General features: G+C 43.8%; 3 protein-coding genes across 9 annotated transcripts; 1 reads left to right on the top strand and 2 right to left on the bottom strand.

The window, feature by feature from the left end:
• Positions 1-206: 206 nt before the first annotated feature.
• Positions 207-2,289, bottom strand: LOC105182228 (uncharacterized). Of its 2 annotated transcripts, XM_011139509.3 has the most exons (8): positions 2,114-2,289; positions 1,711-1,894; positions 1,566-1,629; positions 1,372-1,478; positions 1,082-1,298; positions 780-913; positions 487-651; positions 207-424 (listed from the first exon to the last, which is right to left on the bottom strand). In XM_011139509.3, exons 2-8 carry the CDS (start codon positions 1,887-1,889, stop codon positions 322-324), a joined length of 969 nt encoding a protein of 322 aa, XP_011137811.1. In that variant the 5' UTR covers positions 1,890-1,894; positions 2,114-2,289; the 3' UTR covers positions 207-321. The 2 variants fall into 2 exon arrangements, with proteins under 2 accessions (XP_011137811.1, XP_011137812.2); XM_011139510.3 differs by lacking the exon at positions 2,114-2,289 and having other exon boundaries at positions 1,707-1,861.
• LOC105182227 (MIT domain-containing protein 1) lies at positions 2,002-4,600 on the top strand. 6 transcript variants are annotated; one of them, XM_025303509.1, is made up of 6 exons: positions 2,002-2,096; positions 2,776-2,991; positions 3,657-3,895; positions 3,973-4,169; positions 4,262-4,437; positions 4,536-4,600. In XM_025303509.1, exons 2-5 carry the CDS (start codon positions 2,871-2,873, stop codon positions 4,419-4,421), a joined length of 717 nt encoding a protein of 238 aa, XP_025159294.1. In that variant the 5' UTR covers positions 2,002-2,096; positions 2,776-2,870; the 3' UTR covers positions 4,422-4,437; positions 4,536-4,600. The 6 variants fall into 6 exon arrangements, with proteins under 6 accessions (XP_025159294.1, XP_011137808.1, XP_011137809.1 ...); XM_011139506.3 differs by lacking the exon at positions 4,536-4,600 and having other exon boundaries at positions 2,028-2,067; positions 4,262-4,529; XM_011139507.3 differs by lacking the exons at positions 2,002-2,096; positions 4,536-4,600 and adding an exon at positions 2,270-2,446 and having other exon boundaries at positions 4,262-4,529.
• Positions 4,601-4,753: 153 nt separating this feature from the next.
• Positions 4,754-11,070, bottom strand: insc (INSC spindle orientation adaptor protein). The gene is made up of 5 exons (XM_011139512.3): positions 9,748-11,070; positions 9,069-9,410; positions 6,553-7,002; positions 5,866-6,073; positions 4,754-5,768 (listed from the first exon to the last, which is right to left on the bottom strand). Exons 1-5 carry the CDS (start codon positions 10,053-10,055, stop codon positions 4,773-4,775), a joined length of 2,304 nt encoding a protein of 767 aa, XP_011137814.1. The 5' UTR covers positions 10,056-11,070; the 3' UTR covers positions 4,754-4,772.
• Between the last annotated feature and the right edge of the window lie 1,598 nt (positions 11,071-12,668).

Here is a 12,668-nt window from a genome sequence, read left to right as displayed (position 1 = left end):
TGAATCTTCTATTAGATCCGTTATTTTTATTAGTTCCTTGATTTCTCATTACGAGCCGCCACCATCCTCATCAAGAGATTGAGAGATCGTAATCGTGATACGACTCAATGACAAATCAGACAGAGACAACCTATTAATCAAGTAATATGAGTCACCAGCAAGCCAGGCCTTTATTTTTTTTCTATTATAAAAAATAAGAAAATATGTAAAATTTTGCTATTTATTGAAACGATACAACAAACACGTAGATTGCAAGAATAGAAATATGTTTCACGTGATTCCATGGAGAATCCTCCGTGAAAACATTTCACACTCAATAACTCAACATCTTTTCTTGTCTGCAGACGCGTCGGATCGTTGTCCCGTTGTATTCGGTGAATCGCTTACATTCACCTCTTCCTCTTCCACTTCCAGACTGTTTAATCTAGAAGCACTGAGATTATCATCTTGCCGCCTGGTAATGCCCCAACCGTACGTAAAACCTACTCATCCTGCTCGAGACTGTAGAGCATCTGAAAGCCAGCATCCAGGCTGGGTGGAAAGCCCATTTCTGGATCGAGCAATTGAAGTGTTGGCACTTCGCGATACACATTACCAAATTCATCCAGTTCTTCGAATTGTAGCTTGCTAGCGGCTTCGTCTAGTACCATTCTGCAAAATCATGACACATTATTATGACATAATGTAACTATTTTTTCTAAAGTAGTAATGATATAAATGACTGACGGCTCGGTTATACAATTGAATATTTAGTACTACAAGTATTAAGTTCAAGTTGCCTCTGTCTTTCCATCATTTCCTCGACCTTTCTTTTCATGTTCTCTTCGAAATTCAGAATGTATTCCTGATAATAATCATGCAACGCCGTCACTCCACCCACGCCTGTTTCTACCAGCACTCTCTCCACAGTGTCCTGAGAAGTATAAATTGATTATATATAAACGTACATATAATCAATGAATAAAAAAAGAAATAATTCATAAATGTAATATGTCTAGATTGGAAATGGCACTATGGCAATATGTTTTTATTTTATTTTTGCTCATTGTATATTAATTATTGTACATTAATTTTCTCTTACGGGAAAGCCATGATCCTTCTGCTCAGCCGCAACTTTTAATAACAGAGTCATTCTCCTTAGGAAATGATCCGCGATATCAGTGATTGTTTCTATAGCTATATCCGATGAACTTTCAAACCCAATATGAGCCAATAAAGTAGTCACAGTATGCCTCAACAAGTCTCGTACCGTCTGTGGTGTTAAGTGATGAATAGTGGAGCAATCTTTAAACTTGTTTCTAAAACATTATAATCACATTAATTACAATATTACTATATAGCGACATATTAAATTAAAACTATAGTAAATACCTTTCTATCTGATGAGGTGGAAAATTAAATATGTTTTTAGAATCAGTCATATTCTGTGAATCTTTTGAATCTACCATAGTCATGTTTCCAAGCACAGTTCCTTCCTCCTTAAAAGAGAAAGATAAATTTATCGTTCATACAAAGCATATTTTCTATATGATTTTAGAGTTGAAAAATTCATTTAAATATTTTACCATTGTGCGTAATTGTTGGTGAAGATTTATGGTATTTAATACATGTAAATTTCCCATGGGTAACCTGTAACAGAATGATATTAATAACATAAGTAATAACTTGATTCATTGCGTTTTTATGCATTAATATGATTATTATACTTGCTGTAAATATTCAGTTTGCCTGTCATTACGATAATCACAATCAGGATTGTTTGAGTCATCTATGACTTGTCGCCAAACATTTTCTATGATATCTGGTGTTATTACTTCTTGCTTCAGCATTTCCCGCGCTGGTAGCTCTCCCCATAATGTACCATAACCAAAATTTTTGCTGGACTTCATTAATACTTAAAAAAAATATGCATATATCTCGTATATTTTTCTTATTCATTTAGAGATGCTATGCACCAAGTCTTGAAACGTGCATATCATAAATTAAAATTTTGCCGCGCGCGAACGGTCACGTGGTACAACGTCACACGATCTCAGCATCGTTCATGTCGAACGAAAACACAACACGGTAAATTCTACGGAATTTTGTTCGAAAAGGTTCATATTTATCTTACCTGAGGTTCAATCGTTTCAACGAAAAAGTTCTGGAAAATATTGCCGCGCACCGAGGTGCCACAATACGATTTTACGTTTCACCAAAGTAATTCGTCTTTTTGCACGAGAACGTGATTCAATATACGTAAAAGTCGTCGACATTGAGCGATATGGTGTGACGCCATGTTTAATGAAATTTACGAAGCTAGCCTCTCAAGAGCGAACCTATCGTCGGAATTGTGACTGCGATTATCGATAGTGTTTGAAATTTAAACACGAATTCAACGAACTTGTACAGTGCGATAGACTTACGACGAACTGCATCGTGTGACAGCGTTGGTATTACATTCGAGGTTGAATGAAGTGGTGAAGCGTGATTTGGATAACGTTTCATGTATAATTTGCAGTACCGCATGCGATTCACGATTGATACGTTCAAACTTCGAGTGCAACACTATTCGATTGCGGTTTCTCATACTTTGCTTTGTTGCTATCGTTATGTATGTAAGAAACTCTCGAGTTATCTACTGCACACGCAGATAAAATCGATTGATTCCCCCAAGTAGAACAAAAAAATATGACGTCAAATTCCCTTATCATTCGTTGTTATCTATAGTTTTGTTCTTAGGTTATACTTGGTTTAGGAGAATGATAGATTAACCTGAGCATCATTGTGTTGCAGGTATGGTAATTGAAGAATCCGGTTTGAAAGCTTTCTTCTGTACAGTGTAGCGTGACATTTGAGTCATTCAAATTCGAAATTCGAGAACACAAAGCATGGAACTTGCAGCGGTTTCGGTGCTAACACGGGCGGTAGAGATGGACGAGAAGGAACAATATACAATGGCGTTGGTATTGTATGAGGAAGGTGTACAGATACTTCTTAATGTCGTAAAAGGTAATCACCAGGATGCTTATTTATTTTTTATTAAAGACCTGTGAATATGAAATAAATTCGTGAGAGAGAGTGACAGAGAAAAAGAAAGGGAGAGAGGAGACTTGCTTCGACCGATTTTTATTCTTGATATTTGACACAGCCAATTTTCTAACCCTATAAAATTTGATTATTAAAACATGGTTTATGTTCCATTATTCACTTCCAGTGTTGAAAATCTAGTTTATGTTATATATAGATTTTTAGTACTAACAGTGACATAATAAGTGTAATAATAAGTACAGTTTCTATTTTGTTTCTATGATTAGAGTAAAACAATGATTTCAAGTATTTTATTCAAATTATAAATGTTAGAATATGTAATATTTATTTGCAAATCATTTGACGACATTTGACGAGGGGATTCTTTCTTTCATATTTATTGAGTACTTTTCATTTTTAGTGGCACTAGTCAATATAAGTATCATCCTAATTTTATTTACTATAAGAAACAAAGACAAATTAATGCTTATGTTGATTTATGTTACTAAATGAAACACATCCATTCTCTTTTCTCCTGTATATGTCACGAACTAGAGAAGTTTTTGCTGGAAAAAGTCGGAGCTATTAGTTTTATTGTGTTACCACTTTTGTAATTCGGTTCAAGAATCGTTAATGAAACGATATAGAGACAAAAGAAGCACATAAGAGGGGACACTTTACCATTAAGGCAAAGGAATATTTGGACAGAGCCGAGAAGGTGAAGAAGCTTATTAACGCAAGAAAGTTAGCTGGTTCATACAGAGAGTCGATGAAAATCGAGAGTGGATCAACAGGATACAGTTATGCGACAGTTTTTGGCAGATTCTTAGATAGTACTGTTACTCATATCAGTATCGAGGATCCATATATAAGAGCTTTTCACCAAGTACGTACACATCATCTGTAAAATATGTAGATTGTTGTTGTTATAATATATTTATTATGTCATCATTTTGTATATAGTGTCAAAACTTGGTTAGGCTATGCGAACTGGCTGTTCAAAAGTGTTGCAAATTATCGAGAATATCTCTGCTTACGACTTACGATATAGAGGATAACAATCAAATTACGAGATTGGCTGAGTTAAAAGAGAGTTTGGCTTCTCGTAAAATCTCTTTTGATTTCTCCTTTTCTGAGACACTACATGACAGAAAAATTTCGTAAGGACAACAGATGCAAAAAAGATATAACCATTACAAGGATGATTTATGTCCAGATTTTCATGTTATTCTCTCGTATTTGTGCATCTTAGGTTGAGCAACGGATGGGTGATCAAAATCGGACGTGGATTAGACTATTTTAGAGCACCTAATGGTAAATTTGTTCTTGGCACATGCGATCTGGAATTAAGGCCCTGCTTGGAGACCACAGTAGACATTTTCCACAAGTCAGATCTTCAGGATGGCAGTTAGGACAGAGATTAAAATGGTCAATATTTTTTATAAAGTTTTTACACACAGGTATATTATAAGAATTATGGCACATTTTTTATGGCAGAAAGATAAAAACAAGTATTTTTTACACAGTATGCATTTGTATCATTGGAGATACAAAACACAAAACTAAATATACCTGTACATCTGTTTTTAACGACGAATCATCTTGTTTTCTATATTATTTTTACATTATAAAATGTATCATTGTAATTATATAGTTTATTCTTGTACAATATATATTTACAGTCTTGTTTTTACCACACGCGACCTTCCCCGCTATCATTGTCGGAACCGTCGCAATGGATCCTTTACTTATGGAGTGCCTCCTTAATCCAACGTGCTGCGATCCTTGGCCTTTGCGATCCCGATTTGCCTCGCCGCCTTCTTGCACGCTCGCCTCAACGACCTGGTATATTTTAACAAACCCGCTTCTACCTGCACCTCGTCGTTTTCCACTCCGGCCGGCTTGTCGAAGTCGTAGACAGCCGGAAGGCAATCGCCGCCGCCGACTGCGACCACTTGCCGCGCGATTTCCGGCTCCACGCAGAGCCTGGTGAGCGCGGCAGCTGCGGTGATCTCCAGCCGACGATACGCGTCCTCTAAGCCTGGCGGTCTCATTCTCAGGAAGGAAACTAACGCTACAGAGGCGCGTACTTGCGCCAAGTGCGTCCGGCCCGCGGGGGTGCGCGCCAATTCGCCGATCAGCGCGGCCACCTGTTCCATCAGCCAGACGTTACCGCCGACTGCGGACTTCTTCACGCTCTTCAGCAACTTCCTTACGCTGTCTTCCCTCAATATAACATCGCTGCACAGTCGCGACTTAGACATGTTATTGAGTGCGGCAGCCGTTAACAGCAATGTCTGAGCGCAGCTAGTATTCTCAAGCAGTCGATTCAGCGCCGGTATCAAGGAGCCCGCGAAAGGCTCGAGGTAAGGCAGACCCATCGCGTTGGTCCACGGCGCCGTGATCTGTACCACTAAGGCGGCGGCTTCGGTTTTCTCTTTTTCGCGAGTGGATTCCGCCTCTAACAGGTCCGTCAAGATTTCAGGCCCGCCGTCTCGGACGAAGTATTCAATAGCGGTTGTTGACGAGCATATACTAGCCAGAGCACGCAGCGAGACCGCAATCAAGTCGCCCGATGATGACGATTCTCGAGAACCGGTACCGATGAGACACATCAGGAGCGCCTTTATCCCGGAGCATCGGGCTATGCTGCTTCCTGCGCGGGAGTCTGACAGTCCCAACGCGGTCAAAGCTGCCAAAGCGCCTCTGGCTATGCTACTGTCTTCGTGCGGCGCTTCCTCGAGTCCGCGAATTATTTTCTGAAAGACAGTTTTTACGTAGATTATCTCTTGCAAATTGCCGACCTCGAGCGGGTGTGTGCCGCGAGACAACGTCGTCCAACGTGTATGAACCAACCTCTATGTAGAAGTCCAAGCGCGTGTCAATTGTACCGTCGACGTATGTCTTCATGTTTTGCAGCTGTGCGAGAATGCTTCTTAGACTGCCTTGTTGAATCCGTCGCGGTGGTGGCGCTCCTAATTGTGAGAGGATCGCGAACGCGGCTTCCTCGATGCTGCGGAGAAGCCCCATCTCGGATCGGCCGCCTTCCAGACACGTTATTTTCCTGCGTGAAGAACGACGAAGAATGACGAATGATTAATGCGGCAAATCTAATTTAACCCAATTTGATCGTTTATGACTAAAGAAGGTACACTCGCCTTTCGGATATTTAAATATGTTTGATATTTTTACGATAGTTCTCCGAATGATTTAACTCTTCGCGCTCCAAGAATGTCACAGCGATGTCATCCAAATTTTCGAATTTTAAATCTAAACTTGAGCTAGCTGCTAGTTTTAAAAACTAATTAAAAATTCGGAAAAAATTTTGAATGACGCCATCTTTAATATTAACGAATACAAAGTATACGGTTTAAATTCTCTCACGTCGGATCGTTACGTCCGACTACATTTTTATCCAATTTCATTCAGTTGCAGGTTGTGCGCAACAGAATTTGCGTGACTCGATTTTTCTGACCTGATTCTTTTCTGTCGATGCACGGCAAAGAATTGAAGAGATAAAGAAGTATATTTGAGACAACTTACTCGACAATATTACGATAATGTTGCTCAAACTGCTCTGCATTGGCCAACAGTTTGCTCGCGGCCGCGGTAGCCGCAGAGGACATCATCTTGAGGTCGCGTGCGTGTGCTTCCCCGGACACCACCAGTGCTCTTCTGCGCGGCAGATTCTTACTCTGGAGAGCGTGGATGCACTCGTTCTCGGTCTCCATGGCGAGATCTGTCAACCAGGCCCTCATGGACGACGATTGACGGTAATTTCTCGACTTTAACACGTCCCTGCCGGCGGATATCGCGTCGTCGGCGGAATCGATGGAAATCGGCGATTTCGCAGTCGCCGGCTGAACGCTGTCTTCCGGCGGTTCGGACGCGTACAGAAAATCACCCAGGCACTCACCCTCTAGTGACCCAACGGACGAGAGTATCAACGGACGTATCTTCGGTGCATTGCCCGGTAGGGTCTCGTCGGTAGCCCTGGAATGGTGTGATTCGCCTTTGGCAAGTGTACCATAAACATGTAACATACACACAAACGGGTGTACATGTTTCATACACGGTGATTTCTAACGAGTTACCGCGGGACGACGCAAGAGTCTAGAAGACGTCACGATTATGGGCCAAATGTTCAAGAAATATTCTACTTTTCCAGACATTCTGAGAGTGCTTCGAAAGCATCTTCCCGGTGCGTGTCTCTTAATCTTTTGTCTCCTGTCTCCTGGATAGTTGGTCGTCCTTGGCAGTTTATACTACCTCCGAGTCATAGCGAACCGACGTAGATCCCGGCTACTGTCATTGTGGCACAATTATTATCCTACTACTGAGAGAGATCTCTCTCGTGTCATGTGATTACTCGCCATCGTAGTCGGCCGATTTCCGTGGGTGGGAAGGACGGGAAAGCGCCCGGGGCGATTACCGGGAAACGTAAGATCGGCTGACTAATCAAGGCGGCTTCCTGAGATCTATCTCGCGCACGCGATGACTAATCACGTTCCTGTAGCACTACAATGCGTCCACCTGCGCGTTGCGTCGCACCGCACCGCGCCGCGCCGCGTCGGACTACGAATTCCTCGTAGATTCGCTGTCGCGCGACACCGAAAGCATGACACTGTGTCAGGGCCCGAGCCTGACCGCCGGTTCCAGTCGGGCTCATTCTTCATTTACGTATTCTTCGTGCAACGCGTTGCATTGACTCACGTACGCGCACGAGCGCACGCGGTGACTAACAGAAAAGCACGACCCGCGCGGGGCCCGTATGAGCATCACAACGAATTTCGCGCCCGGTTGAACGAAGCGTGAGATATTAAATGTCCCCCTTATGCGTGGCTCCATTTAGTTTCGCGTTTCATGCCATTAGCTTTGCTCGTGACAATTTATCCGTGTACTCACGGACCTGTTAGGTTGACTCGAAAGTTCTCTCCCGTAGAATACACATTTAAATGATCGGCACATTTATCTGAAACATTCCCATATAGCGCAAAAGTTGTAGAAACATTCCTGCAATATTGCAACGTTGCAGCAATGTTGCTGGAACTTTTATGCCGTATGGGTTCTTTGAAGAATGCTTTGTTCGCGTGAATTTAAACGGCACACATCTGAAGGCACGCCTCAGAAACATCCCGAAATATATCACAAACAAGTAGGATGTCTTTTAGACATCTTCCAAACACACATCACCACACGATGATATATTAATGGTATTAAATGATGTATTAATGACTTATTAACGATGTCATTAATATTTCGTCATCTGGATGCTGGAGTGTTTATGGAGAGACTTACAAAAAATTTCTCGAATACAACGCTTCTATTTATGTGCAGATAATTCTTCGAGTTCTCGGAAAGATATATATATATATATATATATACCATCGAATTGAAGCCCGCTCGTTACGAATCATCGTGGTCGTCGTAGAATTCGGGAATACGTCGTCGTCGTTACATCATGAGAATCGAGCAGGAGAGAATACACGATCGCGCACGGCGCGAATGCAACAGCTCGACGATAAGACCAGGCACCTTCGGCTCAAGGATTGATAATCGAGTTCGCTCGAGTGTCGGACACACGTTTATCACACGGATATCGTGAGTGTGAGGAACATGAGAAGAGTGACCGTCGGCGGTACGTCGTTGCTCGCAACGCGCAGTACGTATTGACGACCTGTGATTCACACACATGTGTACATTGCGTTGCTCAAAATCAAACGAAATCACCTTACGTGTCACATTCCTGCCGATTAGTTCACTGTTCCAATCTTATCGCTGCGACTTATATTTGTCTCGAGTTGAGGAATCTTACGTGTCCTTTACGACGATCGTCTTTTTGCATTTATCGCGACCTACCTCATTTACTCATTCTGCGTGCGCAAAGTAACGAGATTACCCTCGCCACCATTGCCCATAAAACGTAATCGTATTACCGTTAACGTTACCGTTGCCAAACGAGAAAGGAATATCGCTGTCACCGAATAAGCATTGAGAAAGAATACGTGACAGTAACGGCGTTACAAGTACGACGGTTTATGTCCAACCGCTTCACTCACCTTCGTCCTTGCGAGCAGCTTCCTGCCCGTCCTCCCAGACGGTTTCTCGTTATCTGTGATATTCTGGAGTTTTTCGGCGTGGAAGTGTGCATCGGATTCGGAGGTGATACTTCTTCCAGCCACGGCGAAGCGATCTTTGGCTGAATTCTTCGTTCTCGTATTCTCCTGCGTCTCGACTTCCGCTTCGGAGTCGCGTTTTCGTAGGCCTCCGAGCAGTTCGATCTCTCGGAGTCGGAGAACCCGGAATCCAGACTTTTGAGATCTTGGCTCAGCGGACTGCAGGATCTGTTCTTCGCGACAACCTCGTGTTCTCCTTCCTCCTTCGATTCTTCCATGTCCATTCTAAACGATCGAATGTTAATTGTGTATGACATCGGAGCGTTAAGTTCGTCCGATTCCTCTAATAGCGATAGCGTGATAGAAAATTTCACTTTATGTTCCAGTTTAACGTCAGTTGACCGTCGCGCTGACTTTCCTCGATTACATACGGAAAACAGAGACAATTGAATCATTGAAAAATAAATAAGAACTTAGATTATCTATTTACAAATGATTACATTAGGACGCACGCGCTGCTTTACGCCAGCAGCGATTTTCGTCAAGCTCGATGCTCCTGCTTCAATATTCAACACTGCGCGAATATTCAACAGCGAATTTGTCGTTTTTTACGTGTACATACCTGCAACGCGCGACACTTTCGTCGTGTATTGACGAAATTTGACACGTATTTTGTTCCATATCTTCATCGGCATTTCTGCAAACGCGTATCGCGGTGATTTCGCCGCTGCTCACTGTATCATTTTCCGACTTGCCGGTCGAATCTTCTTCTTCCTCTTCTCTCTCCTTCGTGTTTCCCTCATGAGGAGGAGATTCGAAACGATCGCGCTCAGGGAGAGCGTTTTTTTCTACAAAATAATCATCCCCCAAGTCGCGCGAGGCCATTTGGTTCCAAAACACTCGGCTCTGATACCTCTTGAACGCACTCATGATTATATCACTATTTTCACCCCATAGAATTACAAAGAACGAGCGAATGAGCGCGTAACTATCTCGTGAAACGAACAAGAACCTTAAGGCACTCGACGATCTTCTCAGATAATGTTTTTGTACTTGCAGGGTACGTCGTGGGCGAAACAGGGAATTCGATAAATGTCTGCCGAAGAACTCCCGAGGTGCGTCTAGGATGCGCCGGGGTATAACGCAATGTTCGCTCCAACGGGGGTGTTTTCACGATTCAACGGAGCGGAACGACCCTCCCACGGCTGGTCGGCGCGTGGCTGGAGAACGACCGTATGGTCTCCGTCGCAACCCCACAAACTGCCTAATGACGACTACCCCCTCACGCGACACGCGTTCTTCCTCGGTAGATCCCGATCTTCAAGGCAGCCTTAAGGCAAACGTAAGTCTCGAGTCATACTCGAAAATCGTACGACAGATTATCATTTCATTCAGTTGTTCCAACCGAGATGAGATTTACAGTCACTATTTAAATCTTCTCGTCGCTCTCTTAATTATCTTCGAGGACCCGAGCGGATTCTGCACGATAGTTCCCGCTTGAAGTTACTGCCTTGCGTAAGATACGTTGAAGCAAACACCATACACAATTGTACACACGCACACACGCATTCTGCGGACGCGCTTCTGAAACGCGCGCAATCAGCGATGATCGATCTAAGCGCGTTAATGCCCCACAATCGACTGGCTGACTGACTGACTCGGGACGCGGTCGCTTCCGACTTCCTCGCGGGCGCGACTCGCCGCCGCCGCGCGATCTTTCCCTCTTCTCCGCCCAAAGCGCATAAGCCAAGTCGTGTGAAAACGCAGCTCCTCCCCTCTCGCCTTTGTCATTCCTGTAGAGGCAGCTTGCATGGGGTGCACGTTTCCATATGTACCCCCTCGTACGCACACGGGGCACCGCGCGTGTCCGTGTGTAACCGTCAAACCGTAACGAGGTGCGCGCTCCTTTGGACCGGGTGAGACTCCCGCGGACATATACCGGAAGATGCTTAATTAAGCGATAGGTAAAGACACACAAGATGTGATCCAGTTCTAGTATGCGGAATAATAGATACGCGAAGCGGCGGTCACGTCGCCTTGGACCTTCGCGGCGATGAACGAACAGGTAATATAACAATGGAATCCTTCTAATGAATGAAACATTATATTGGATCGAGTGAAATTTGACCAAGTTTGAGAAAGTTATTTTCGGCGACTCGTTACCATTATCGTTACTTAAGAAGTATATGACGAATCATTATAATCCATTACTTTTCTCTCACCGAGTCTCGTAAACATTTTTTTTAGGACTCGCTGATGTACCGTGCGCGAAGCAACGATAATTAACGCTCTGGTGAAGGATGCTCGTGAAGGTGTGACAAACAAACGCAACAATAGCTTCTGCTTCTGAGCGCAGTAGGAAGCGAGAAGACGTTTCTATTTCATTCTCAAAAGTGACAAGTCGTTTCACGATGAAACGGGGACCCATCGTTCATTGGCGTAGCGAGCGCGACGCCTCGAGGAAGGTCGATGGTTCAGCTCTTCCTCGGAAGACGCCATGAAATCACGCCAATGGCGCTTTTAAGGGCCAGGTGTGCGCGTCTATCGCTCCCCCACGTGCGAGCGGGGGTCGAGACCCCTGTCTTGTCCTGCCCTCCCCCGCCCTCCCCGCCAACGAACATAGTGGGACCCACATTTTCTGTACAGTGCTCGCGTGTTAGCGAGGCGACGGTGCGGCGGAGTGTGGAGGCACGCGCCACTCCGAACATCTGCGTGAAAATGCCTGTGGTAATGCGTCATGCGTGCGTGTACATGCACGTGAATGAATCACTTACACGCATCCGCGTTGCGTGGACATTGATGAGCGAACGAGAGCGATGCGTGAACGCATCGTTTCCTTGCGAATGCATTTAAGCGCGACCATCGATGAGCTCGCTTCGAATATTCACAGAAAGTGAAAATTATAAAATAGCAGAGAGTTCGCGACTTGTACTCTTACAGCGTATAAGTCCTCGATGCACATGTGTGGTTCGATTATTGAATTGATAATATTGAACACAACGCTCAGTGCGTTCAATATGCATGCATGATGCTGTGCCACAATGACGGTCTCTCGACCGAACATTTGCAATGCTAAGTGCCTCATTTGCGTGCTCTTTTTTTAGCACTAGGTGATGAACATCGAAGCTATCGATATTGGAAAACGTTAAAACCTGTAAATGGAGACGATGGTAGATTCTAAAACAATGAAATTGTTTCCGACGTCTTCGATGTTCCTCGTTACTATTCTTCGTGTATGTATGTATGCGCGCGCGCGTGCGCGAGCGGGACGCAGTCCCGACTGCATATCTAGGAGACGAAGGGGGACATACAACCCCTATTGTATTGAGAAAAATAGGGGACAGATGTGTACAAACCGTTATTTAAGCGCGCGCGCACGCGTACGCCTGTGTAAACCTGTATATGCGACGTTTAAATTTTGATGGCACCCACAAATCTGGAATTTAGCGTGAAGATGCATCGGCAAATGTTCGACTGACTTTTGCAGGAGTAGTCGTTTGTTTAACTACTCGTTTATTTTATATACTACAATCATTTCTTTAT

Source organism: Harpegnathos saltator, unplaced genomic scaffold, assembly GCF_003227715.2.
Source record: "Harpegnathos saltator strain DR-91 unplaced genomic scaffold, Hsal_v8.6 scaffold555, whole genome shotgun sequence".
Taxonomy (NCBI): domain Eukaryota; kingdom Metazoa; phylum Arthropoda; class Insecta; order Hymenoptera; family Formicidae; genus Harpegnathos; species Harpegnathos saltator.
The sequence above is the reverse complement of the archived record's forward strand: the minus strand, read 5'-3'. Positions and strand labels throughout refer to the sequence as shown.

Coding starts and splice junctions, on each gene's coding strand:
- insc (XM_011139512.3), bottom strand. CDS start 10,055: ATGAGTGCGTTCAAGAGGTATCAGAGCCGAGTGTTTTGGAACCAAATG. Junction 6,074..6,552: donor CATTATCGTAATATTGTCGA/GTAAGTTGTCTC, acceptor TTCTTCACGCAG/GAAAATAACGTGTCTGGAAG. Junction 5,769..5,865: donor GCTTGGACTTCTACATAGAG/GTTGGTTCATAC, acceptor ACTGTCTTTCAG/AAAATAATTCGCGGACTCGA.
- LOC105182228 (XM_011139509.3), bottom strand. CDS start 1,889: ATGAAGTCCAGCAAAAATTTTGGTTATGGTACATTATGGGGAGAGCTA. Junction 1,299..1,371: donor CCACCTCATCAGATAGAAAG/GTATTTACTATA, acceptor ATAATGTTTTAG/AAACAAGTTTAAAGATTGCT. Junction 425..486: donor TACAGTCTCGAGCAGGATGA/GTAGGTTTTACG, acceptor CAGTGCTTCTAG/ATTAAACAGTCTGGAAGTGG.
- LOC105182227 (XM_025303509.1), top strand. CDS start 2,871: ATGGAACTTGCAGCGGTTTCGGTGCTAACACGGGCGGTAGAGATGGAC. Junction 2,992..3,656: donor ACTTCTTAATGTCGTAAAAG/GTAATCACCAGG, acceptor GAAACGATATAG/AGACAAAAGAAGCACATAAG. Junction 4,170..4,261: donor CTACATGACAGAAAAATTTC/GTAAGGACAACA, acceptor TGTGCATCTTAG/GTTGAGCAACGGATGGGTGA.